Below are 25243 nucleotides of genomic sequence, written 5' to 3'. Positions count from 1 at the left end.
ATTTTGTTGTGTTAAATTTGCATATTAATTTGCATATACCTTGGCCAGGCAACCTGTATCGTCCTCTCTAGAACCTCCAATATGCTGAGTCTGGCTTTCTCTTCCGGACCATCCGAGACCTCCAGATATCCCACAATCACCCTCTCCAGCCTCTTCAGATGCCGAGTGATGCCTATACCCATCCTGTAAAATCAACCCCAGCGTAACACAAAGCGTACTTCAATTAAAGACACCAAAACTTAAAGTAAACGTGAGCGGAGACGCTCGTAAACAGCGTTGCATCCGGCTTAACGTTACACGGTGTGCGTCGTGGGACTCACTTCTCGACGAACAGCAGGAGATTGCTGGCGTAGATCCGGCGCAGTGCGAGCTTGTGCTCCATTTCCATGTGCGTTAAAATGAGGCGGAGGACGCTGTCGTAGCGGTTCGGCGTTCGGGGTAATCCTGCGTGGCCGAGAGGCTTCTCAAGGACTGAGAGTAAATCTATAAGACACGGCAGAACCACCTGCAACAATAACACCACCACCACACACACACACACACACACACGCTGTAAGCTGTAATACTGTACGCGGCTTGTATTTATATGCATGCTATCGTTTCTGACTAGAGCGTTAAGAATAAGTCATATTTTGGTTCGAATAATGCTTAAACCTGTCATCATTAATTACGGGTTAACTGTAAAACGAGACGTCACGCGTCTCCCACGTATGTACAGTACCTGTATGAGCGGCGCGTCAGACGTGTACAGGTGATTGTAGAGGGCGTCGTAGAGCACCTGAGCTCGGTTAAACTGCCTCAAATCAGCAGCAGGCTGGACACAACGATAATCAAATACACCGATATTACTATTAGTCTCGAGATGATTTCTACGAGTACTAATTTTTATAGCGAAAAGTCTTATCTGACCACATGAAGGACGACGTGATGAAGGCAGTGCACGCCGAGGACCTTGTTCTCCGTCCGGTAGTCGTCCGATATGAGCAGAGACGGAGGGAAGACCTTGTCCAAGTAGTCGGCTAAGCAGGGACGCCCGACCTGTACTAGCAGCCACGAGAAGACGTGTTTGACCGCTTCGTTTCGCTTCCAGGTTTCCCTAAAGACAGATAAACGATCATCTTCTGCATATTTGACCCCTTTCCGACAGCAACTATACGATTTTGAGATCCATCTTTACACAACGAGGATTAAGAATCAGTGCATGTGTACACTTTTGAACTGGTTCATGTGTGTAAATTAAGTTATTATTGTGTCTCATGGACTATAATGTAAACATCTGTTATGTGAAATAGATTATTCAGGGCAGGACTGAATAAACACCTAAATGCAATGTTGATAATCCTTTTTATTATTAGGGTTTTGTGTTTTTTTTCTTTCCATTATTGACATTTTGCTGATTCTGCAAGGGGTGTGTAAACTTATGACCTCGACTGTAAATCTACAGCGTCCCGGTGAGTCTTGACTTTTACTTGAGGGACTCAAGCTCACTTTGTCATGTCAGGCTGGAGTGTGTCCAGGATGGATCCCAGGATCCCTGTGTCTGCGCCTCCATCACTTCCACACAGCAGCTCCTGCACTGAGCCGCTTCCACTGGCTGTGACGGTGCGCTTCAGCAGCTCCAGAGCACATTTCCTGGAGGATTTATCAGTCCACGGCTGCTTCTGCAGGTGTGTGATGGAGAAGACACACAGCACAGGACTGAGTGCGTGAATTAAAGCCTTCGCCCCTGAGGCTCCAGACTTCACCGCCTCTCCGAGCCGAGCGCTCAGCGCCAGGAGAGTTCCCCCGACCGCCAGGGCTTTTCCTGGGATCTCTTCATAGCTGGCGGCCGGTAAAGTCCCGCTGTCCGTGTCACACAACGGCAAAGCGGCGTGTTTAGTGCAGGAGCTCACCAGGTCTGCATACGTGCTCCGTAACCGTGAGCTGAACTCGGGGAAGAGCCAGGACAGGGGACTGATCCTGAACACCTCTGCTGTGCGACTCAGGATGCTCGGCTTGTCTGAATTTCTCTCCTCGAAGCGTTCACGGATTTCCGAAAGGACAGAAATGACACTTCCATCCTTCTCAACTTCAGACTTAATATTCAAGTCACGTAGAAGGCGCTCTAAAGACATTCCTGTAACTAGTACATTTATTTATTTACATTTATCTCAGCTAAGACACGCTTAAACCAGCTTTTATTTTGATCTCGATAGTTGTCGCAGGATAATGGCGTCATTTTCCCCCGCGGTCTCTACAAACCCCGCCTGCTAATACGTCTCATAAACCGTTCTCTGATTGGGTAGCTCTACTGGAGGGATGTTATATGGACCAATCTTAGCACAGTAGGCGGGGCAATCCTTTGATGACTACAAAATAAGGGCACAAAACGACTGCCATATTATAAATGAATTATTTTACGAGTTCTTTTTATTTATATTTTCATTTTGTTTGTTTGTTCGTTAGTTCATGAATTCATTCGTCCATTCATACATGTATTTATTTATTTATTTGTTGGTGGGCTTGCTCATTTATTTACTCATTTACTCACTAATTGATTGCTGTTGATTACTTTATATTATTTAAGTTGTATAGATATTTGACATCCTTATTTTGTTAGTCTTTAGATTGTTAGAATAAAAAAAATAAACAAGACAGAATGCAGACACGATATAAAACTTAGTTATTATTATTATTATTATTATTATTATTATTATTATTATTATTACCTCTTTTCATTTAATGTTTATGTACAATACTGTTTTATATTGACATATTGGCAAATGTTTCAGTGTTGCAATTCGTTTTGTAATAAAAGATAAGCAGAATATTCTCCCTTCGTTATCATTTGTCAGCACAGAATGTAAGAAAACATGCATGTCACCATTCAAAAGTGTGTTAACCCATCTCAGGCAACAAGCACATTTTTAATAGGCGGTTTCTGCTCTTGAATAAGTAACAGGGTTGACAGTAACATGCTATGGGGTTTTCGTAGCATGTAATTAACCATTAATTTATTGGGTTTTTTAAATTAATAATTTACTTTAAATCTAAGATTTGGGTAACAGGGTTGTATGTTTAAAGTGATATTGTCAGTCAATATCACAATATTAATAAAAATAGACCCCCAAACCCCCCCCCCCCCCCCCCCCCCAAAAAAAAAAAAAAGGATTAAATAACTTACGTTTCTTCTTCCCAGGATTATCAGGAAACCTTCTGTTGAACATGTGACCTATGGAATATTCCAGATATTTCATAGGGCTGAATGCGTTCGTTCAAGTATTCAGTGTTCAGTGAAACTAAAGTGTACATTTACCACATAAACTATTGTATGAATATGGACAACTCTTGGAAAAAGATGTTTCAAGAATGAGATGTTGAAATGTTTTCACACATTAATGCAAAAAAAAAAAACAAAAAAAAAAAACAATAAGATTTGGAAGAGTTTTAATGATTATATGTGAAGATAAAGCGTAGTTATGGTGTTCTGCGACAGGCAGAAATACTGTTTTCTAATTGCGATAATATAGGTTTTTATTAAAGTTTTATCTGAAAAACGCACACAGGTTGTTTGAAAGGACACTTCACGTGTGTTTAATATGGATTTTAAAATGTAATATCAGTGAGACACAAATGGCACTCTGATCATGGAATCACCCAATTTATTTTTGTAGATAAAATAAAATAGATACAAGACTTATTTAAAAATGCTACCACAATTCATCAGACGTTTGCTGGTATTTGGATGCAGACTGCTATCAAAACCTCTAAAATCACATACGTGAAATCATATATAGAATTAAAATGCGAAACTAATTGAAACGCTTTTGAAAACCTTTTTTTTTATTATTTTTTAAATGACCTTTTTATGAACAGCAGTATCAATCCTATAAGCCATTTTGAACCATCTGAGCTGTTGCTTAGCCACTGCGAAAGCTGTTCTGTTCACCCTTACAGAGCTTTCATTTAATCAAGCAGGGTGGAAATGTAATCTTTTGTCACATCTGTCATTACCTTTGCCTTTCATGTCATATTACAGGATGGAACGTGATGCCTATCAGCTGGAAAGAGATGCGTCACCTTTGGGATTTACGACGTGAGCGTTTATTGACATTGGAACAAAGAGCTTTGATTGCGAGGATATTGGATTTTCACTGTCACGTTCCATGCAATCTTGTCTACGTGATTATTTTGTTTGCACCGATGTAGGTAAATATATTTCTTGTATGAGACACGTGGCAGATTAATCACACCAAGTGGGTCCCTGGTTGAGCTGGTTGAGTGTTTGATCTATTTAAACACAGTGTACTATAGGCTATGTCCTGGATTAAGATCTGCTCTACTAGACCTACATATTTTGAATCATCGTCCATCCAGTAAGGTGAAATACAAGACAACAGTATAACAGCTCACATTATTCCACAGCCCTGTCGAATACTCGATTCTGATTGGACAGAACACCTTCTAATACGTTCGAATACTTTATCGTTTCTATAGTAACAACTCACACATGGACGGTCCAAGTTATTCAACAAAGAAAAAGGTATAATCCTGTATATGGTTTTATATGTTTACTGACATTTAAGAGGAGACTTTTTATTATTATTATTATTATTATTATTATTATTAAATCTTTATGGAAGGAGTCTCCAGTATCAGCGATGCATTTTTTCAAGAAAAGCGCCGTTTACAAATTGCGATTTCATGATAGCATGATGATGTTTTTCTTCGAGAGAGAGAGAGAGAGAGAGAGAGAGCAAAAAGAGAGGTTGGTGAGGAAGCCAGTGCTTACAGCTGCTATAGCGTAAGTGAGAACAGGAAAACGGATAAAAAAGCGTGATGTGTCGTTAATGAATTAATGCCAAATAGTAATCGTTGGCATATTGCTGTGGCGTAAGAGGAATAGAACACTCCATAGATGGAGTGCTATTATAGGAAAACACTCAACTTCAGATTGGCAAAAGTAACACCCAGGGAGTGTTTTATTTCTTTACGGTGTGTGTGTGTTAGTCCTCGGGGTCGGCGTCACTCTCGTCACTCAGGGGGAACTCTCTGCACTGACGCTCTGTGCTGTAGCTCTTCACGTGCATGGGACACTCCTGGTTTAGAATGGCCTGTGGGGAAAATCGACATAAATAAGCAATGCCTGAAGGGATAGTATGTGTTGTGTTTGAGTATGTATATATGTGAGTGTGTATGTGCTACCATCTTCTCCTCCCGAGCAGCAGGGTTTTTCAGAAAGAAGCACAGGGGTGCATAAAGAATATTGACCACCCCGATGAGCACCATCAGATACGGGAAGCCGATCACTTGTACTATAGCGCCCCCTGTAGATGGACCTACATCATAATACAGGAGAAACGTCTCAGATTGTCTGGCTAGTTAATCTGGAAAATATATATTTTTGTGCTATAATGTGCTTTTTTAGAGTAAAAGGGGGAAAAAAAGCGGTATCACACACTTATTCATGCATTCATTATAAGTTTACGGCACTCCAACTTCGTAATTTTACTTGTGATTATCGTAGAATTTCAAAGATTCCGTTACAACATTTCTATGCAACGGGTCGCACTATTTTGTTTAATTTCAGCGTCTGTTTACATTTTTCCGGCCCTGAAATCAGTCCCCCCCCCCAGCAAAACATCAGCCTCTCCACGTCACACCTTCATTTAGACCCTACTCATGTGGGAAATGCGCTTCACGGATAACGTCAAGTCATTGCAATTCACCTCGTAAGCAGCAGAGGGCTCTAAAAATAACACACTGCCGCTTTAATGTCTATTACAAAATATAAAGTCGATAAGAAATTCGTTCGATCGGATTTGTTTCATTTCAAGTTAGAGGCGATGTTCAATATAAATCTTTTACCTATAGCGAACCCCATACAAAGTGCCACATCCGCTATGGCGTACACGCTGCCATACACAGAGGCATGTCTGATATCCACCAGGTATCCCATTATAGCCATCATGGACGAATCAACCATTCCTACAAACACAAAGTGCGAATTCCAGCGATTAGTGGAAATGTAGCCGTGTTCCTGCTCTGGCAGTGTTAGCAGTGCAGTGCTTACCAATAGCGAATCCTAGTCCTCCGTTAGGGCCAATAAGGCCGTAGATGTTTTTGGCCAAAGGAACCTGTAAGAAATTCGGATTTAAGAGAAGAGTAGGTTTGTTTGCCCAGCAGCGGGCTCACACCCCTCCCCTTTCACATCATCCTGCTCACCAGCATCTAAACACAGTCACGATACTCCACACACAGTAACCCAACAGTGTCCCGGCTAGTCTTAACATATATAACGTATATAATTCTAAATATCACATTTACATAATGTACAATTTACCTCAAATGTTAATCAATGTTGAAAAAAAAATGACTGTCTGAGCGTCTTAGTGTTTAGTCTTTGGTCTTAACGAACGTCACGTGCGGTCTGAGGCGTAATATTTAAATGACAAGAAGCCGTCTATCGTTCGGTGGACTGTGCACTTATTTACAGTAATGCACTGTGAATTTCTAAAGTAGTAGTCCTATCATTTCTATACATTTTCTATCGAATAGAAAGTAAATAACGGCGTCACTCACGCAAAGGAGGCTGATGCCAACAACGACCATGCCGATCATGGAGCACAGCCACCTAGTAAAGATCGGGGTTATGAAAGTCAGCGGATTGTCTGGGGGGTTTTTTTTAAAGCTCAATCTCCACTGCAAATAATTACTCCTGAAGTGCAGATATCTTTGCATAAAGTTACTGCAAGATATATTTCACTACGTCCTTTCTTGACACATACATTTGACCTAATAATAATAAACCCAAATTACTCTTAATATGAACACCATTAAATGTTATTTATATGATATTAAATGCACCAGAAAGACATTTTACCTGCCCATTTTGTTGGCCAGCAGACCAAACAGGTTGGTTCCAATTAAGTAAGACACGCTAGCTGGTAGAAAAGCCACCCCTGCAATATCAACACCCTCATCAGTGGATGGAAGAAAGGGGGGGGTCAGATGAGGGGGGGGGGTTGGCAGAGCCCATGATGACCAACAGATAAAACAGACAAGGAAGACACACTCTGCCGTCTTCTGAATACACTCTCAGACGTATCAGTGGTTTTGATCGGGCGACTGAGCCTCATAGAAAAAGCAATTAAAGTAATAGCACGAGACGTCGATGTCCCGTGGAGAAGTCTAGAGCCACCTCGCCTCTTCGCTCTCTGTCTTTTAGAGCAAACGTAAAAGGCAGAGATTTCGGCAGAATTTTGCTGCTTTGAAAGTCAAAATTAAGCTGCGATCCCTCCAAAGCCACCGTAAAAAAAAGATTACTTACAGTGACGGGAAATAAGCACGTCCTTTTGTTATTTAATATACGTCAAGATCAGATTTACACACGTAATGTCTTTGGATTCTTTTGTACTTATAAATATGACCAAAAAATAGTATGCATTCATAAGAATAAACAAAGGAGGAACGTATCCGACAACACAAATGATCCACCTCAGTACTGAGTTGCAAAGCTGTTGTTGGCAATTACAGCTTTGAGACATCAACGGTAAGAAGTCATTTGCTTTTTCGCAGCATTGTGGTTCAATTCTGACCCCATTCTTCTCATCTTCAGTTCCCCAAATTTACAGGGTTGGACAGGCAATTTGAAAATCCTCCATAAATTGTCAATAGGATTCAAGCTCGGAGATGGGCTCGGCCAAACGTCTGTCTTCGTGGTCAGTGAGATTCATTCTTCTCTAACATGTCCTGATACGTCGTTCCATTCCTCCATGTTTCCTTCGTTGACGTGTAATATCATGACGCTCCCACCATCGTGCTTCGCTGTGGGAATTATGGTGTTCTTAGGATCATTTACGAGATCCTTCTTTCTCCAAACACGACGAGTTGAATCATTGATTGCCTAAATGTTTTTTCAGATGTGCATCTCTGTGCTTCCTTTTACATGAGGTCTAGAAACAAAGATGATTGTGGTTCTTGCTGCTTTCAGGTCGTCTCGCAACTCTCGCGTTCCTTCCTTATCATTACTCCGAGAGTACTTTGTGAAATCTTGCGTGGCGCACCAGTCTAGGAATGATTAGTTGCGGTTCTGTGAAATTTCCACCTGCATGCTATTGAACCAATCGTACTTACAGGGATGTTTAAGGTCTTTGCTATGGCTCTGAACCTTTATCAATAATGTTCCTTCACCATGTTTTTGTTGTGCGAAACCAGGTCCAATTAGAATGAGAACTTTTTTTTTTTTGCAGCATTTATATCTAGAACTTGATTTATTTTTATTGTAACCCTAACCTTTATATATTTTAATATAGTGTATGAATTCCTATTAATTTAGTGTTTTAAACACTACATGCTTATGAATACATACTTTTTTAAAATATATATATTATATATATACAAGTAGAAAAGCTGAAAAACATATATATATGCGTTAATTTGACATGGACGTATACATCGGAAATATATTAAATAACAAAAACAAAAGTGTCCGAATACTTCTTTCCCCTCAATCAGTTCCTAGCTAATTTATTATTTCTGTTATTATTATTATTATTTATAAGTGTTTTCTTGTTTTGTTTTGTTTTGTTTTTCAATTGTAACATGACCTTGGGTATGAGTAAGGCACTACATAAATGAAACATAATATAATTCAAATTTGCTGACCCCACCTTTAATATCTGGTTCAACTGTTACATGAATAAAAGACCAATTAGAAAACCGTGCCAAATGGTAGGAAACAGCTTGTATTTTGTCAAAGTTATTTACTTTATTTTAATCTGTATTACGAAGGAATGAAACAGGTAGTGGACCTTCTTACCAAGCTGCCATTTTGGTGAACACATGGTCTGCATCATCCATATAGGGAGAGTGGGTTCCAAAATGGCTACGCCCATGTTGGCAAAGCACAAAGATCCTGCGAACAAGCTCACGCCATCAATACCAGTGTGTTTGTGTGCAGTTTGGAAAATATTTTATTGTTCTGGAAAGGATTCTGAATTTCATATTACATTAACACATAATGTCCAAGTGATAAGTATACACAGCACACAGGCATGGCTTTTATCAATCGCTCGCATTAGGACAAAGGTAATTTCTTGATTGATGATAAGTAGCAAACACACACACACACACACACACACACACACACACACACACACACACCTGCGCTGATGAGTATGTAAGGGTCCTTCAGCAGAGTTAGCAGTGGTGTACCCGCAACACTCTGAAAACAGATTCCACAATTAAAGGTGCGATAAGTGATATACAGCCTGAATATGTATGACTTTTTTATGGGCTGTAACAGAACACAACTAACAGTGGTATATCTATCTATCTATCTATCTATCTATCTATCTATATATATATAGGTCCGTGATTCATTCTAAAATATATACGCCTTAAGTTTAAAAGAAATATTCATCTCAAATATATAACTATGCGTAAGCTTTTCTCCAAATGAAGTACAGCGGTCACTTTTTATTTTTTGTTCGGTGTCTAAGTTTTGCTTCTTTCGTTTTGCACTGACGATATGAGGTAAGTAGGAATTTTGCTAAGTAGGAAAATTTGAACTGAAACTTCTTAAAATAAACGTTAAAAAAAAAAAAAAACATGCTGATTGTTGATATGGTGATGTTTTCTGTAAGGAGATGTTTACGTAACCTTTAAGGAAGGAGTTAGCGCTAAAGCTATAACTTTACCGACATCTTCAGGTCTTTGTGGCTTAAAAAAAAAAAGAAAAAAAGTGTGTTTTTTCTTGCTGCTATAACGTAAGTGCTAACAGGAACTAACTTGAACTAACTAACTCACTAACTCAGAAACACCATCCTGTTGTTCATTAGCATTTGTGTAACAGCAGTGTTTTATTCCTCATATACCACAGCAGTTTGTCAATGATTACAATTTTTCCATTTATTACAACAAGATAGTTTTTTATCAATTTATAGTTACAATTTAATGTCATGGGCCGTCCAAAAAAAAACAAAAACAAACAAACAAACAAAAAAACCCCAACTGAGTTCCTGTTATCACTTCTGTTATAGTAGCTAGAAACTGTTGTTCTGTTGTGTATAAATGTAGTGAGGAGAAGGGTGAGGTGTCCATGCTTACCCCGGGAGATATCTTAGAAGGCTGCAGGATACAAAGCTGGAGTGCTTTGTTTTAAAATCAATCAATCAATCAATCAATCAAACATTAACACAAAAGCGCAATAATCATGACACAGCAAGAGCAGCATTTTTAAACGTTTCACCTCCATCAAACAGAGCAAGGAAGGCCAGGATGAGGAACGGAGAGCTTTTACCCACAAACTCGTACATGACACTGCCGAAAGGGGCGCCAACTGCAAAACACACACACACACACACACACACACACGCGTCAGCCCCACTAATAGCTGAATCTCTTTCTGCATCAATTAGTAATTACAAGTGATTATTGTGAGCAATTTCTAATAGTCCCAGCACTCACTGAGCACACCCATGGCAAGTCCTCCTAGTGCTATCCCCATGGCAATCCCTCTCTCATTATCATCAGTGTACACACTGGCCAGCATGCCCAGTCCTACACACACACACACACACACACACACACACACACACAAATGACATGCATACAACACAATCAGTAACATATCTACTTTGGTTCCTGATATACTTGGATGACATTTTCTAATCTGTGAATACAGACACACACTTGTGAGGTGTGTGTTCCTGTAGCGAAATAATCCTATGCCTACGTCTACACCTAATTCGAATCGAAACTTAGTCATTTTTATGTATTTTGTGTAGTTGTAGTAGTTTAAGTTCAAATAAATCAACGGGGACCATCCAAACGTCTACACAAGGCCAAAATAGTTACATGTTCCAATCAGTATGGGGACATTTGATCGCCTTAAAGGAATACAGTCCCTTCAGGAACTATTGTAACGGCAAGGCCAATCCATTTGTTTGTGCTATACATCAAAGACAGTTGGGTTTGAGATCAAAAGACGGATATGAGGCGAGAGTTTAAGATTTCAGCTTTTATTTCCTGGAATTGAAATCTAGTTGTGTTAAACTACATGAAACGTAGAAAATGCTGTTCCGTGTCTGGTTGTTAGTACACCAGTGGTTTATTTCTGTTTCAGGACATTCCATATTGTTGTACTGGTCATCCCCGATGCTTGTGCAACGACTCTGAACGATTTCCCCCCAAAGCCATCTCTCTGGTCTTCATGTTGGTTTATCCTTTTTAACAACAAATTCAGTCTTCACAGGCGAAACCTAGGGCTCAAACCAAGAGTAGACGTTCAGAGCTATTAGTTCTTTAAACAATCAGTTTAACAGGGCACACCTGGGCGGAAAGAAACACCTATCAATCACGTGTTCCGATATTCTTGATCACTTGGAAAAACTGGGTGAGTTCAAAGCTGTTGAACACGTCTAGATGTAAATACGAGGAAATGAAAGCTGAAATTCTGATCTGTCTTTTGATCTCAAACCCAAATGTCTTCAGTGTACTTTCAGAGGACACACAAACACACACACACGCACGCACGCACGCACGCACGCACGCACGCACGCACGCACGCACACTGTACCTGCAACAGAGGAGAAGGAGGAGCCGATGCCCTGGAGGGAACGAGCGAAAAACAGCAAGGCGTACGTCTCTGAGAAAGCAAACACTGCACGGCAGAAACACACACACACACACACACACACACACACACACACACAGATGACATTAAAACACATTAGAGTTCTCCATGCAGAACATTTTAAACACCTTTATATTCTTAGGTATAATAATAATAATAATAATAATAATAATAATAATAATAATAATAATAAAGGTATATAATAATTCTGGTGTTGAATATAAGCGAGTAAGATTTTAAAAATACAACAATTTTTTTTTTTTTTTTTGCACTATTTAGTTATGGTTATCAAAGGTTCTGAAGGTTTTATACGATTTGCAGGTGAATTAGTATTAGATACATGTGCCGGCTTGTTACTGTATGCACATGTTTGATGTTCCATGTATTTAATTGTTATGTTTTGCTTACTTATCGTGGAGACAAACATGATGACGAACCCAGCGAACATGGGTATATGGTAACCGATCCTGAAAAAGAAAGAAGCACAGATCACAAATCCGCTCACTGAAGGTTGTACATGTTTTGTATCACTGCATTGGTCAGGCTTGAAAGGGTCTTGTTAATAATAGCTGTTTTGTTGTTCATTTTCAATGAACTATTATAAATCTATACAGAAATTCCCATCCAGAACCACTACACTCTGGTCTCACTGGAGGAATGTTAAAACAGAGGGTTTCCTTTTTAGAAAAGGCTCCAAGAACCCCATTTGAAAAGAAAGATTCATTGACTGTCCAAAGAACCCTTGAGGAAACCTTTTTTTTCCTCAAGAGGAATCTCCTGAAGAACATCAGAGTAAGTCTGAAGTCGGAAACGGGAAGCGATCTTCCTGAGAGTGGAATTACAGAAAGAAGAATACATACATACATAAACACTGTTTACGTATCCAGAGGAACTCGGTTCAAACAAAAAGAGGATTGGTGTTGGCAGTCGATCAGAAAGCGGACAGAGAGCATAATATTCTTTTTAGCTAATGTCCAATAAACTCCCATCTTTCCCATCCTCTATCTTCCCTCTCCCCTCCTTACTATTCAAGCCTCATCATCAGAAGCAACTCAGATCTCCAGCCTAAGTTCTCAGAGTTCTCCTCTTCATGTCTCCTCATTTCGTAAGAAATGGTTTGAAGTTCATACGGGGATTAGCAGTCAAGCCACTGCACAAATACACACCTGTTGGTCAGCGGACCCACGAAAGGGTTGACCAGAAGCTGCACTATAGCTTTGGATGCAAACAAGAGGCCGACTCTCACGTTCTCTGCCTCCAGAAACTTCCTGTCGTCCTTACAGTCGCCCGAGTCAGAGATGCTGGCACTCCCGTTGGAGATTGGGGTAACCGTTGAGTCACTGAAGTTATCCTGGGTCACAGTGTTGGTGGTGGTCTTGGTGTAGGTCACGTTATCATAGAGAGAGAAGATGGAAGAGAAGGTGGGGTGGTTCATGGTAGGAGGAGACAGAGAGGAGAAGGAGGAGGAGGAGGAGGAAAGTTCAACCGGTTGATGCTCCATGGCATACAGGAAGGTAGGGATGATAGGAACTGGAGAGCAGGAGAAAGATGATGATCAATTAAATGTGGTAATGCTGGTAATGTTGTAAATTCAGAAATTCAGTACATGTGATTAGTGTTACTGTCTTAGAGGAGTAGTCTATGGGATTGGGGGGGGGGATTCCCTTACCGTGAATGTGGTTGATTTGCTTCTCTAGTTTTGCAATGGAGCTAACAAGTACAGGAAGTCTGTTTCACCCACAGTGGTTAAGAACACAGTATGTCTACTGTATATTGTATATTATTGTATAATAATAAATTATACAATTCTACAGTATTGGTTTTCGAAGATCCGAGGTGGCACGGTTTTACAGCTGGTAGAGCTGCTGCCTCACATCCATCCATCCATCCATCTTTTATACCGCTTATCCTTTTCAGGGTCACGGGGAAACCTGGCGCCTATCCCAGGGAGCATCGGGCACGAGGCGGGGTACACCCTGGACAGGGTGCCAATCCATCGCAGGGCACAATCACATACACGCTCACACATCCATTCATACACTACGGACACTTTGGACACATCAATCAGCCTACCATGCATGTCTTTGGACTGGGGGAGGAAACCGGAGTACCCGGAGGAAACCCCCGCAGCACGGGGAGAACATGCAAACTCCACACACACAGGGCCACGGTGGGAATGCTGCCCCACAGCTTCAGGGTTTCTGGTTCGATCCTGAGCTTGAGTTACAGTCTGTGTGGGGTTTTGCATGCTCTACCCATGTCCATGTGGGTTTCCTCCAGGTTGTCTGGTTTTCTCCTCGCTCCCATAAACAGGCCAGTATGCGGCGTGTCTAAGATAAATTACCCATCTGTGTTTGAATAGTGCCTCGCAATGGACTGGCATCTGTATTCCTGCTTCACACCCAGTGCTCCACGGTGACCCTGACCAGGATAAAGCGGTTACTCGAGCCTTGTAGGTCCAGTGCAGAACTAAAGAAGTCAATTGCAGACGCCAAACGTGTCTTGACTAAGGGGTAATGGGAACCGGTGTAGGTTTGATTGTTTTTTTTTTTTTTTTTTGTCAAAATGGATCCACTTTACTTCACACCTGATGAACATCTGTTTAGAAAACTGTGGCGTGCGAGTCGGTGTGTTCAAGATGTTAAATTAACATGAGCGTTATTGTGTGTCGGGCTGCTGACTCACCCACGACAGTCAGCAACATGTTATCCAGCAGCAGAGCCACACACACCACCACCAGCACGAGGCGCCGTGAGCCCCTGCTCTTCCTGATCCACTCCATAGGATTCAACACAGTCATCGCCAAACCTGGTCACTGCACTCACACACACATTTAAGCATTGCAAATGTTTGAGTGTCTGGGAAAAAAAACATGATTTGTGAAAAAAAACCGAGTACGGGAAAAGACGCTGAAGTTTTGACCTATTTGAAAGTCGGACACACGCCACGACAAGACTCTGCACGCTGTTCCATGCAATTAGCATGCAGCTTACCTTGCTGAAAATTGGGATAATGTGCTATTAATCCTAATAGGAGAAAGCCTTGGAGGATAGGTGGTTTAATTTAGCGTACAAGCTGTGACCGGATCATCAATTCGACACTTTCGCAAATTTCATTTTTCCAAATGTTAGAAATGGCTTACTGTCGCTTGCTACTTGCACGTGTAATACTATATACTATATAATGTGACACTATAGCATACATGTGTGTGTCGATGCAGTATTCCTGAGAGACACGTTATTCCACAAATTAACACGTCTGAAGGAATGACGCGTGTTATGCCATCACGAGCGATAAAACTTTTTCAGGAAATTATGACATCGCAAGGAATTCCACACCCAAGAATGTTTTGAGAACGATCGGCATTGTGACAGCGTAAAAGATTTTTACACACTAGAACGTCTCTAAGTAATCTCAGACATTATGGCATCATGCTGCCAAGATTCCACACCCTAGAATGTGCTGAGGAATGTCAAATATTGTGAGATGACAAGTGATTCTATACACTAGAACATCTTGAGAAGGACTGGAATTATGGTGGGAGTGGTGGCTTGGCGGTAAAGAGAGTCATAGCCTGGGTTTAACATCTCATCCGAAAGACTGAGCTGTTTTTATAGTATAGTGTCCCCTATATTGACTCTGCACTCTGACCCCAACTTCCTGGCATGCTGCGGTATGCGACGAAAATAATTTCACTGTGCTGTAATGTATACGTGACCAATAAAGACTCATTATCATTATTATGACGTCACGAGAGATTGAACACACTAGACTGAGGAATATTGAGGAATATTGCAGAATCTTAGAACGTTCCGCACACTAGAATGTCCGGAGGAAAGGTGCGTTTTATGACATCACAAGTGACACACTAGACTGAGGAATATTGAGGAATATTGCAGAATCTTAGAACGCTCCGCACACTAGAATGTCCGGAGGAAAGGTGCGTTTTATGACATCACAAGTGACTGGTGGAGGAAACCAGTTTTATGACATCACAACATAACGTTCTGAGGAACATTATGACATTATGACATCACAAGTGACTGTAAAGTTCTGAGGAACATTATGACATTATGACATTATGACATCACAAGTGACTGGAACGTTCTGAGGAACATTATGACATTATGACATTATGACATCACAAGTGACTGGAACGTTCTGAGGAACATTATGACATTATGACATTATGACATCACAAGTGACTGTAAAGTTCTGAGGAACATTATGACATTATGACATTATGACATCACAAGTGACTGGAACGTTCTGAGGAACATTATGACATTATGACATTATGACATCACAAGTGACTGGAACATTCTGAGGAACATTATGACATCACAAGTCGTTCCACACAAAGAATGTTCTGAAGAAACATGACAACACAAGAGATCACCCATATTAGAACGTCCCGAGGAATGTTGCTCATTTTGACCTCTTGAATGGATCCATTATGACTTCATGAGAGATCCGTACCCTAGATCGTTCTGTGTATTAAAATGCTGTGTATTACCGTTATCCAATAATCTATTATTGTGCATTAATTGTCCGTTATGATCACGAGCGATCGCACACACTTGTCAAGGAACATTGTGCATCATGACATCACAAGTGGCTGCAGAGACTAGAACGATCCGGGGAACATTGCACAGTATGACATCACAGACGACTCCACACCCTAGATCGTCTAAAGTGGCGTTTTTGTATTGCGATATCGCGAGCGATTTCTCACACTAGAATGTCATATGGAATGCCGCGTGTTATGACATCACGTGCGATTCCGTGTACTAGAACGTTCAGAAGAGCACGTAAGCCTGTCAACTGTCTCATGTGAAACACAATCCTGAAATCATGCTTGAAAGATGACCAATAAGAGCTGAGCTGAACTGTTTTCCGCCAGATATGAAGGTCACGTCTGTAAGACACCAGGTTCCAGAAGCTTGGATCACTGCTCAGGTGTTTCATCCTGGGTAAATGTTGTAGTGTGGGAGGTTTGATGGCTGATGGATGAAAATCTGTGAAATGCATTCTTATATCTGTCACAATTTCAAAATCGGTTAAAATTGCGTAAATGTTATAATGTAGTGTGGCTCAGAGGTTAGCAAATGAAGATGTCCTGCACTGTGAAGTGTTCTAGGAGACCTGGATCTCTGGAATTTGTAGTCTCAGCCCTGCCATTAGTTCTTGCTCAATGTAAATACAAGCTGATATAATATGTTAAGTTCATATATTATAACTGTCTTGAGATATGTTTTATGATTAAACTATGTAAAGAACCTCAACCTTGACAGCCCGGGGAAATACAATCACGTCAGGAGAAAAAGAGGTCCAAGAAGAAAAAAGGGAACAAGCCTGCCCCAAGGTATCCGACGATATGGAGAAAGACGGACCGGAAAATCTTCCGCCGAGAAAGCTGATCCTGATGTTATAGTCCTCCAGCGGGACCTGCGAGATTTGCAACTCGACACGCTGGATGTGAAGAGAACTGAAGAATACAGCATACCAATCATGCTCTGCTTCAGTATGTCACAGTACATGTTGGCATTCATTTTGTGAGATACTGTATAGTTTACATCCTGCTTATGGTAATTGATTTACCTTCATAAATGTTCTTAATGCATGTGCAGTAAATATTAACCAGGAGGAAACACCCACATAACACAGCCCAGGACGTCTCTCCTGACACTCACAATTTACACACCACCATTGGTTTGGCCCTAGAGCAAGATCGTTAACTAAACCCCCCCCCCCACACAAACTAAATAAATGGTACGTTCTGTGAGCATCTGCTCTGCTCCAATTTGGCAGCAATATTAACTTAAACTGAATCTGATCTTAATTACCTTACTCATGTCTCTCATTACACTCCAGCTTCCATACACACACACACACACACACTCAAGCAAGCAGAGATAAGATGATCTTTAAGTTGTCTAATCAGCATCCATTCGCAAAGACCAGAAACAGTCACTCAGCAAACGTTCCTCACACTCATCACACTCATCACCTGGGAACAGTGTGTTCACAAAACACCCAAATGATCTGTCTGAAGAGTCCTCATGCTGGTAACAACACAAACCGACAAGTTTACTTGCCGATATTTATAGTACACACCCACACACTCAAAATCCCCCAAAAATAAATAAATATGCCTTTTAAATAAATGAAAGAAACGAAAGCTTTGGTTACACCACACTACTACCAAAGACAAGCAGAAAACCTCAGACATTTGATTAGCCAAAAACTTAAGCTAACACTTAAGCTAATCTCAACAATTTGCTAGCAAGCTAGCTAGTATTTATCTATTTAGCCAGTTTTAACAATGACATATAACCCTGCTGGGGTTTAACGTAACATTGCACAGCCACGTTTATTAACAAGCTTGCGAACCGTTAGTGAATAATGTTTGCTAGCAGGCTAGCATGTTAAACTGAGTGGTTGGGGGGGGGGGGCAATTTCAGCTCATTTCCACGATTTGATGGGTTACATGTCACTATGTGCTTAAGGTGTAGGTCTGAACAATAGCTCCGTATAGCATGGAGGTGATGCGATTTCTATTCAAAAACATAGAAAAATACTTTGAATTTGAAATACAGTTTCTTCCTGATGGTATATTTTTAATCTGGGTTTAAGAACGATTAATAAAGTGCAATTTCGCCAGGACACCGGGGTTATACCCCTACTCTTTACGATAAGTGTCCTGGGATTTTTAATGACCACAGAGAGTCAGGACCTCGGTTTAACGTCTCATCTAAAAGACAGTGCTGTTTTTATAGTACAGTGCCGCCGTCACTATACTGGGGTATTAAGACCCACACAGACCACAGGGTGAGCACCCCCTGCTGGCCTCACTAATATCACTTCCAACAGCAACCTTAGTGTTCCCCAGGAGGTCTCCCATCCAGGTATTGTCCAGGCTCAGTGCTGCTTAGCTTCAATGGGAACCTAGGCAAGAACTGCAGGGAGATATGGCTGTGACAATTAGCACTTTCAATTTGCTAATTGAAACAGGATCACTCTAGCTACGATAATCACGTGACGCCTGGAAAATCCAGTTTTTTACCCTGTATTAGTTTCCGTTGTAGTGAAGATTATATAGTCTGCTTATTATATAATCCCTGGACTAGATCCAAGATAAAATAAAATAATTCAAATAAATGAGTGGAGCGCATGTTCCTTATAACAAACATACATGAGTTATATTAGACTAGGACTGTTTTATTCTATTGAATTTTAAATTGACATTACTCCTGTAACATTTCATTAAAAAAAAAAAAGAAGAAGAAGAATTGCAAAAGAAATGACGTTTCTCACATATCACTGTTTAAGATAAGTACTCTGATAAGAAATGGTCACTGATGTCTCTAACATCATGCGAATCATAAATAAAAAATATAAAGAAAAATATGAACGAAAGCCTAAAATGAACACTTTTAATGCATAAACGTATCAGAATTAACAATAACAATTATGAATTAATTATTAATTAATATTATGTAACGGATGTTAAATAGTGAACATACAAGAGCATAAAAATAATACTAAAACTGGTCTTACCTTCAGTTGCATTGCCTCTCACGGTGTGTGTGTGTGTGTGTGTGTGTGTGTGTGTGTGTGTGTGTGTGTGCGCGTCCAGGACAGGTGAGCTGTTTGCCAGGTCAACTGGTGGACCCTATATGTGTGTTCTGTTCGTTTTAAGATAAAGCCCTTACACAGGGACCTTATTAGGACCACCCACCCACACACACACACCCACACATACACACACACACACACACACACACACACACACACACACTGCGTCAGAGCGAGGTTAATTGTCAGTGTCTGTTGGCCTTTATTGGGTACGTGAATAACCTGAAGGCTTCTGTTGGCCATGGTTTATCTTTTCTATCACATTCAGACTCACACGCACACACACACACACACACACGCTAAACAGCTGTTTCTCCACTGTACCGTGTGTGAGTTTCATATACTGGAGTGGAAAATGTACGTTTCTTTATTTGTCGTACACTAATAAAAAGTAATTAAGTAGATAGGTAGATAGATATATAATAGATAGATAACTATACATACATACATACAGGGTCTACATATGTATATGTGTGTTTGTGTGTGTGTGTATATAATGTATATATTATATATTTTATATATATATATATATATATATATATATATATATATATATAATGTTTACATGTGTATATAGTGATGTATTCTCTATGTACGACTCTGGGTTAATGACTAAGGATGACTCTGTAGTGTGTGCCAGCTTCATTTCCTTTTTGCTATTAGCTCAAACACCACACACACACACACACATTCAGTCTGGTGATGTACTATCTGATGGTTTTTCTTTTTCTACAACAGCCTCAGGCTTTAAAGACTTTCTTCCTGCATCCATCACCTGCTTGGTGCTCAGTTTCCACTTATCTCCCCACTCACACACACTCACACACACTCACACACACTCACACACACTCACACACACTCACACACACTCACACACACGGTCAGTTAGCTCTTTAGGAGTAGACACCAAACCCTCCACATGGTTGACCATTTTAGCAGGACAGTCCAAACCAAAAATTTGTTTTTGTTGTTGTTTTTTTTACAAATCAGAGCGATAATGGGAGGCCGTCGTGCCTCCCTGCTCCTGTTAATCCTCGTCTGTCTTTGAAGTCTCGTCTCTCGGCCATCCTGTTTGAACAGGCTGGATAATTACAGTTCTCCCCAGGCTACCGTGGGCTGGAAATCCCACATTTAATGCGGGCTTGATCAGGAAACACGGCCTTGAACGGAAACGCTTTTCATCTCCCCTTGAACCTTCATTCAGTGGCCTGCTCGGGCCATTTAAAAGGAACATTAGCAGCCCTTGTAGATCAGTAAAGTCTAATCTTCTGGTAATTAACCGTCAGCTTAAAAAGGCCGCGAAGAAGCCGGCTCAAGCCGAGGGAACAGGTAAATCACCTGTTCCGGCGCAGGAAAGCGGCTCCCATCCGGGCCGTACTGATGCGGTTAATACGCGGACCTCGTTCAAAGAGCTCCAATAGTTTTGATGACACACACACTTTTGTCAGAAGGTGTAACGTGTAAAAGAGCTTTTCATCTCCGGCGTACAGGTAGTAATTGACCTTAATTACCGCCCTAATGCCAGGCCTGTTATATAAACCATTCTGTTTTGACGTGTGTTCACAGCGCAGTCTGACGCAGAAGAGACACGGCCGTCTTTAACACATCTGGGAAGGTTCTTTTAAGCGCAGCTGAGAAACTACCTTCAGCACGACTCTCCTCGCCATGTGGACACCTGCTGTTTTTGCGCTGTGCCTCACCTCAGCGGTTCTCTGCTTGGACTCCAACGAGATTCGCTCCTCCAGAGAGATTATCACGGACCCTGAGCCGGTAAGAGCACAACCTCATCCTCATCCTCCTCTTCCTCATCCTCACACTGACTCCACATCCAGAAATAACGCACCGCTTCGTGTGCTTCAATGAGTGTAAGAATGTTTTTGTTGTTGTTGTTGTCGTTTTTTTTTTAAAGTACGATGGTTTGTAAAAAAAAAAAAAAAAAAAAAAAAAAACCAAGACGCACCAAAAATGTCTTGAAGCCTTTTCTTTATTACGTTTGGACATTTAAAACGTATCACATCATTAATGACGCTGAGCAGAACTGTTCAGAAAAGTTAGAAATAAATGATAAATTATTATAAAGGTAATCATTTAAAGATGCAAGTTCTATATTGTATACTTTAAAATAGCAAAACCATCAGAGAGAGATTTCACACGTTACAACAAAGCACGATCAGGAAGAATCACAAAATGGTGGATATTAAGATATACACAGTAAACAAAAAAAAAACAAAAAACAAATCAACATGATATTTCTGATTATTATGTGGACATTTATTCTACTTGCCTCTAAAGTTGTTTACAGTTTTCCAGCTGTTGTTGTTGGGTTTTTTTTTCTTCTTTTCTTTTTCTCCTCATATCTCTTTTCCCTCCATTTCTGAATGATAGTTTATGTTCTCCCTGAATACTACCATGTCTTCTCATCGCCTGCTTCAGCTCTAATCTTTTTCTGCTTCAGGGCTTGTGATAGTTGTTTTCCGTTGTCGATTCTGATTCCCGCTTCTTGACAGTGTGAGCCTTGGTTAAGTATGCTGTAACAAACTAGACATCACTGTAATGAGCCAAGCAGGATGCAGACTTCATTCATTCCACATCACTCACTCTTACTTCTCTGCTGTCCTATAAAGCTCTTTACAAGAAACACAACAGCGATGCCGTCAGAGAAGGTTACCGTGAACGTGAGCGTTCATAACAACGTGAGACGACGACAGCAAAACCCAGAATGCACTAATCAGCAGGTTGGTACAGAAAATCACTAATAACTGGATCACTTCACACACTGCCTGATTGTTTTGTTTTTTTTAAACCTCTGAAGTATGGAGAGGGTGAACTTACGCTGATCAGTTACCTTACTTATCTCTTCCCTGAATCCAGGGAAACAGATGCAAGGGCACAAAGAAGAGACAAGGTCGTAAAAACAAGCCGGATGATACAGCCACCGAAAAAGGTAAATAAATAAATAAATAAATAAATAAATAAGAAACATACACAAAAATCAAAAATCTAGTTTGTTTACAGGTCGTGTTGAAAATAAACTCATAGACCACAAATGTAACCATCTCACAACTTATCACAGTCCTCATTTGGTTTGGTTTGGTTTGGAAGTTGTTGAATCACTGGACGTAGAAGAGATTTAATAGCTTATAGCGTATAGTGACAGTCACTTTAAAGCAGCGGTTTACAATTTTTCGAGTCCTCTTGCTGCCGGGAATGAAAACACGGACATACCTTCCCTAGTCCACGCAATCTATTCTGAAACAACGTATGACTCAAGAGCTGCCTTTTTAAAGAACTATGTTTTAGCTGGAGCTCATTTCAGGGCCAGAATATATATATATATATATATATATATATATATATATATATATATATATATATATATATATGTGTGTGTGTGTGTGTGTGTGTGTGTGTGTGTGTGTATATATATATATTTCTAGAAGCCTAAAATGGAAGAAGTGATGCAAATTACGTTTTGTTTTTTCGTTCTTGAGAAATCTTTTAGACTACGTGATACAGATCCACAGGCCCGTTCAAACATTACAAACGGCACCTTTAAATCCGACAGCCGCGAAATAAACTCAGGGCTAGAGTAAGCCGTAATTCTAGCCAGCATCAGTTCTATAAGGATCTATATCTAGATCCATAAAGCTGACAAACCTGAAAATGGGCCAAAGCACTGATTTGACCATCCCCTGGCTTGTCTGGGGAAAAAAAGTCTAGGTTTTATTTAAAATGTGACAACTTTTTAAACCTTGTGCACACAACTAGTTCGGTTTTTAACACGTACAGTTGTATATTGCACAACTCTTGGTATAATGTACAGTATTATATCATTGCTATTACATATATATTATCTATTCATGTCACTGGAAGATTCAAACATCATTTTATTCTACTTGTACGATGACGATAAAGGAATTTCATTCACAGTGATGAAGGACTTATCAGCGGGTAGTGTTGCTGCCTCACAGCTCCAGGGTGCCCCGTTCTTTCAATGTCCGTTTGGGTTTCCTTCAGGTTTTCCGTTTATCCCGACACCTCACGGTAACATGTCAGTACGTGGATTGGCTCAAATAAATTGGCCGTGTGTGTGAATGTGTGTGAATATTGCCTTGCGTTTGTCTGGAGTCCCATTCATGGTGTATTCCCCCGGGATAGGCACCGTATCCACCATGACCCTAGCTAGGATAAAGTTCTAACAGGCGTATACAGACACGATACAAAACACAGGACTAAATTTATAAAGCAATAAGTGATCGCAAGGCTTGGCGTAAAGTGGTGTGCTTAGAATCGCTTTACACGTGATAACATATGGTAAAATCCAGTGTTTGATGAATTATTCAACTTATTAATCATACTCTCAATAAACTATTCTTCTGCCACACGATGTAGTCCATTAACCTTTAGCTTTGGTTGCTAAGCAACCCAACGACTTTTCTACTGCATTTCGTAGAATGATCGATGGCTCCGTCCTGCCTTCGGAAGTCCTGTCAGAAATATCGTAGTTACAAGGTTTACGCACAAAAACGCCACTACTATATGACCATAATTACAACTGGTATTTGGGGGAGTATAGGGTGTGTCAATTTTTTAAAAATAAATAAATAAATAAAAAAGAAAAAAAAAGAAATCGCAGTCCACAATATGCATGTGACTTCTGCAACAGACAGTTTAGGCTTAGCGGTTGGCACGTTTGCCTCGGGGTTGTGGGGTTCAAATCCTACCTCCGCCCTATGTGTGCAGAGTTTGCATGTTCTCCCTGTGCCTCGAGGGTTTCCTCTGGTACTCCGGTTTCCTCCCCCAGTTCAAAGAAATGTGTTGTAGGTTGTATGGCATTCCCAAATTGTCCGTGGTGTCCGAATGTGTGTGCGATTGTGCCCTGTAATGAGTTGATAACCTGTCCACGATGTCCCCTGCCTTGTGCCCCGAGTCCCCTGGGAAGTGCACCCCTCCATGACCCCTGTGACCCTGTGTAGGAAAAGCGGTATGGAAAATGGATGGAATGGCCATGCTTAGTCCTTTATTCTCTTTCAGGAAGGCAAAACTAAACTTCTTGTCCTTGATAACGCAAAATTAAACCTGTTCAAAAACAACTTGAACACACACCACACCGTAATCGCCACTTGTGAACTCGTACGCACGAACTTCCGAGGAGGACTTGAAGGCAGCACGACATTAAGTGTAATGGTCACAGACGTGCGTATATCAAGGATTTTTTGTTTGTTTGTATTAAACAACGGCTTCAAACGAGGCTTTTAGCCAATCATATTTGAGAAACGTTTTTATAATAGTTTATAATTTATTAAACGTGACTTATTTCCACCCACAGGGGCGAAGAGGAGTGAGTGCGTGCGCTCACGTGACTGTGGAGACGGCTGGTGCTGTGTTCAATTCCCCAGCGGAGGACGGTGCCAGAGGGTTCCTCAGGAAGGCGAGATGTGCACTTTAGGAGGGCCACCCAAATCTAAATCCCGCAGAATTTTTAAGCGCTGCGCCTGCACGGCGGGTCTGAACTGCATCCGGAAGCCTGGTAGCCTCAAGGGACAAGGAGAGTGCAGCGTTCATGGAAGGGAACAAGACAATCCGCATTAGGGTGTGTCTAAAACGGAAAACGCTAACGGCTTCTCGGGCAGTACCCGGATGCTGTCTGTGTCCCAATCTGTGGCTGTGTGATTTTTCATCAAGTTTCCATGAATCCCAAGCATTTATTACTATTTTTTTTTATAGTTAGCAAGCGGTACACCTCAAGTGTGTGTTGTAAGCTAGCATACTCAAATAACTCATAAACATGGAGTTAAAAAAAACAAAACAAGTATAATAACACTAGTCCTGATCCCTAGAAGGTATTAGTTGCTAAACAGATTAATATTTGACTAAATTTACACAGAACATGAGGAGAATACTTCGATCTATATTCACTCAGCTATTCATCGTTTAGTTTAGCTGAGCCGATTGCCCACGAAAATGTTTTCAGTTGAATTAGCCTAC

At 40.7% G+C, this 25243-nt stretch overlaps 3 protein-coding genes across 3 annotated transcripts in view; 1 reads left to right on the top strand and 2 right to left on the bottom strand.

Annotated features, from left to right (window-relative positions):
* tti2 (TELO2 interacting protein 2) overlaps positions 1–2358 on the bottom strand; it is a 4056-nt gene extending 1698 nt beyond the window's left edge. Inside the window, exons 1-5 of the mRNA XM_053624236.1 lie at positions 1489–2358; positions 910–1096; positions 722–814; positions 321–505; positions 40–183 (exon numbers count right to left, since the gene is read on the bottom strand). Of these exons, the coding sequence (XP_053480211.1) occupies positions 40–183; positions 321–505; positions 722–814; positions 910–1096; positions 1489–2114 (1235 nt within the window). The 5' untranslated portion in view covers positions 2115–2358. The remainder of the gene's footprint in view (positions 1–39; positions 184–320; positions 506–721; positions 815–909; positions 1097–1488) is intronic.
* A 2427-nt stretch (positions 2359–4785) lies between these two features.
* LOC128607405 (chromaffin granule amine transporter) lies at positions 4786–19517 on the bottom strand. Its single transcript, XM_053624235.1, has 16 exons — positions 19178–19517; positions 14303–14432; positions 12784–13147; positions 12026–12084; positions 11561–11644; positions 10450–10542; positions 10232–10321; positions 10090–10133; positions 9145–9205; positions 8801–8896; positions 6863–6941; positions 6562–6613; positions 6053–6116; positions 5848–5967; positions 5185–5318; positions 4786–5093 (listed from the first exon to the last, which is right to left on the bottom strand). The coding sequence occupies exons 2-16, from the start codon at positions 14415–14417 to the stop codon at positions 4986–4988; spliced, it is 1563 nt and encodes a 520-aa protein (XP_053480210.1). The 5' UTR covers positions 14418–14432; positions 19178–19517; the 3' UTR covers positions 4786–4985.
* A 1403-nt stretch (positions 19518–20920) lies between these two features.
* On the top strand, positions 20921–24847 carry LOC128607367 (dickkopf-related protein 4-like). Its single transcript, XM_053624138.1, has 4 exons — positions 20921–21025; positions 21880–21990; positions 22127–22199; positions 24585–24847. Exons 1-4 carry the CDS (start codon positions 20921–20923, stop codon positions 24845–24847), a joined length of 552 nt encoding a protein of 183 aa, XP_053480113.1.
* The last annotated feature ends 396 nt before the right edge of the window (positions 24848–25243 follow it).

This window comes from Ictalurus furcatus, chromosome 5, assembly GCF_023375685.1.
Source record: "Ictalurus furcatus strain D&B chromosome 5, Billie_1.0, whole genome shotgun sequence".
Classification (NCBI taxonomy): Eukaryota; Metazoa; Chordata; class Actinopteri; order Siluriformes; family Ictaluridae; genus Ictalurus; species Ictalurus furcatus.
Note: the sequence above shows the minus strand (reverse complement) of the source record. Positions and strands in the feature narration are given on the sequence as shown.

Coding starts and splice junctions, on each gene's coding strand:
- LOC128607367 (XM_053624138.1), top strand. CDS start 20,921: ATGTGGACACCTGCTGTTTTTGCGCTGTGCCTCACCTCAGCGGTTCTC. Junction 21,026..21,879: donor TTATCACGGACCCTGAGCCG/GTAAGAGCACAA, acceptor TGTCCTATAAAG/CTCTTTACAAGAAACACAAC. Junction 21,991..22,126: donor CAGAATGCACTAATCAGCAG/GTTGGTACAGAA, acceptor CCCTGAATCCAG/GGAAACAGATGCAAGGGCAC.
- LOC128607405 (XM_053624235.1), bottom strand. CDS start 14,417: ATGACTGTGTTGAATCCTATGGAGTGGATCAGGAAGAGCAGGGGCTCA. Junction 9,206..10,089: donor CTTCTAAGATATCTCCCGGG/GTAAGCATGGAC, acceptor ATCTGTTTTCAG/AGTGTTGCGGGTACACCACT. Junction 5,094..5,184: donor CTGCTCGGGAGGAGAAGATG/GTAGCACATACA, acceptor TTTTCCCCACAG/GCCATTCTAAACCAGGAGTG.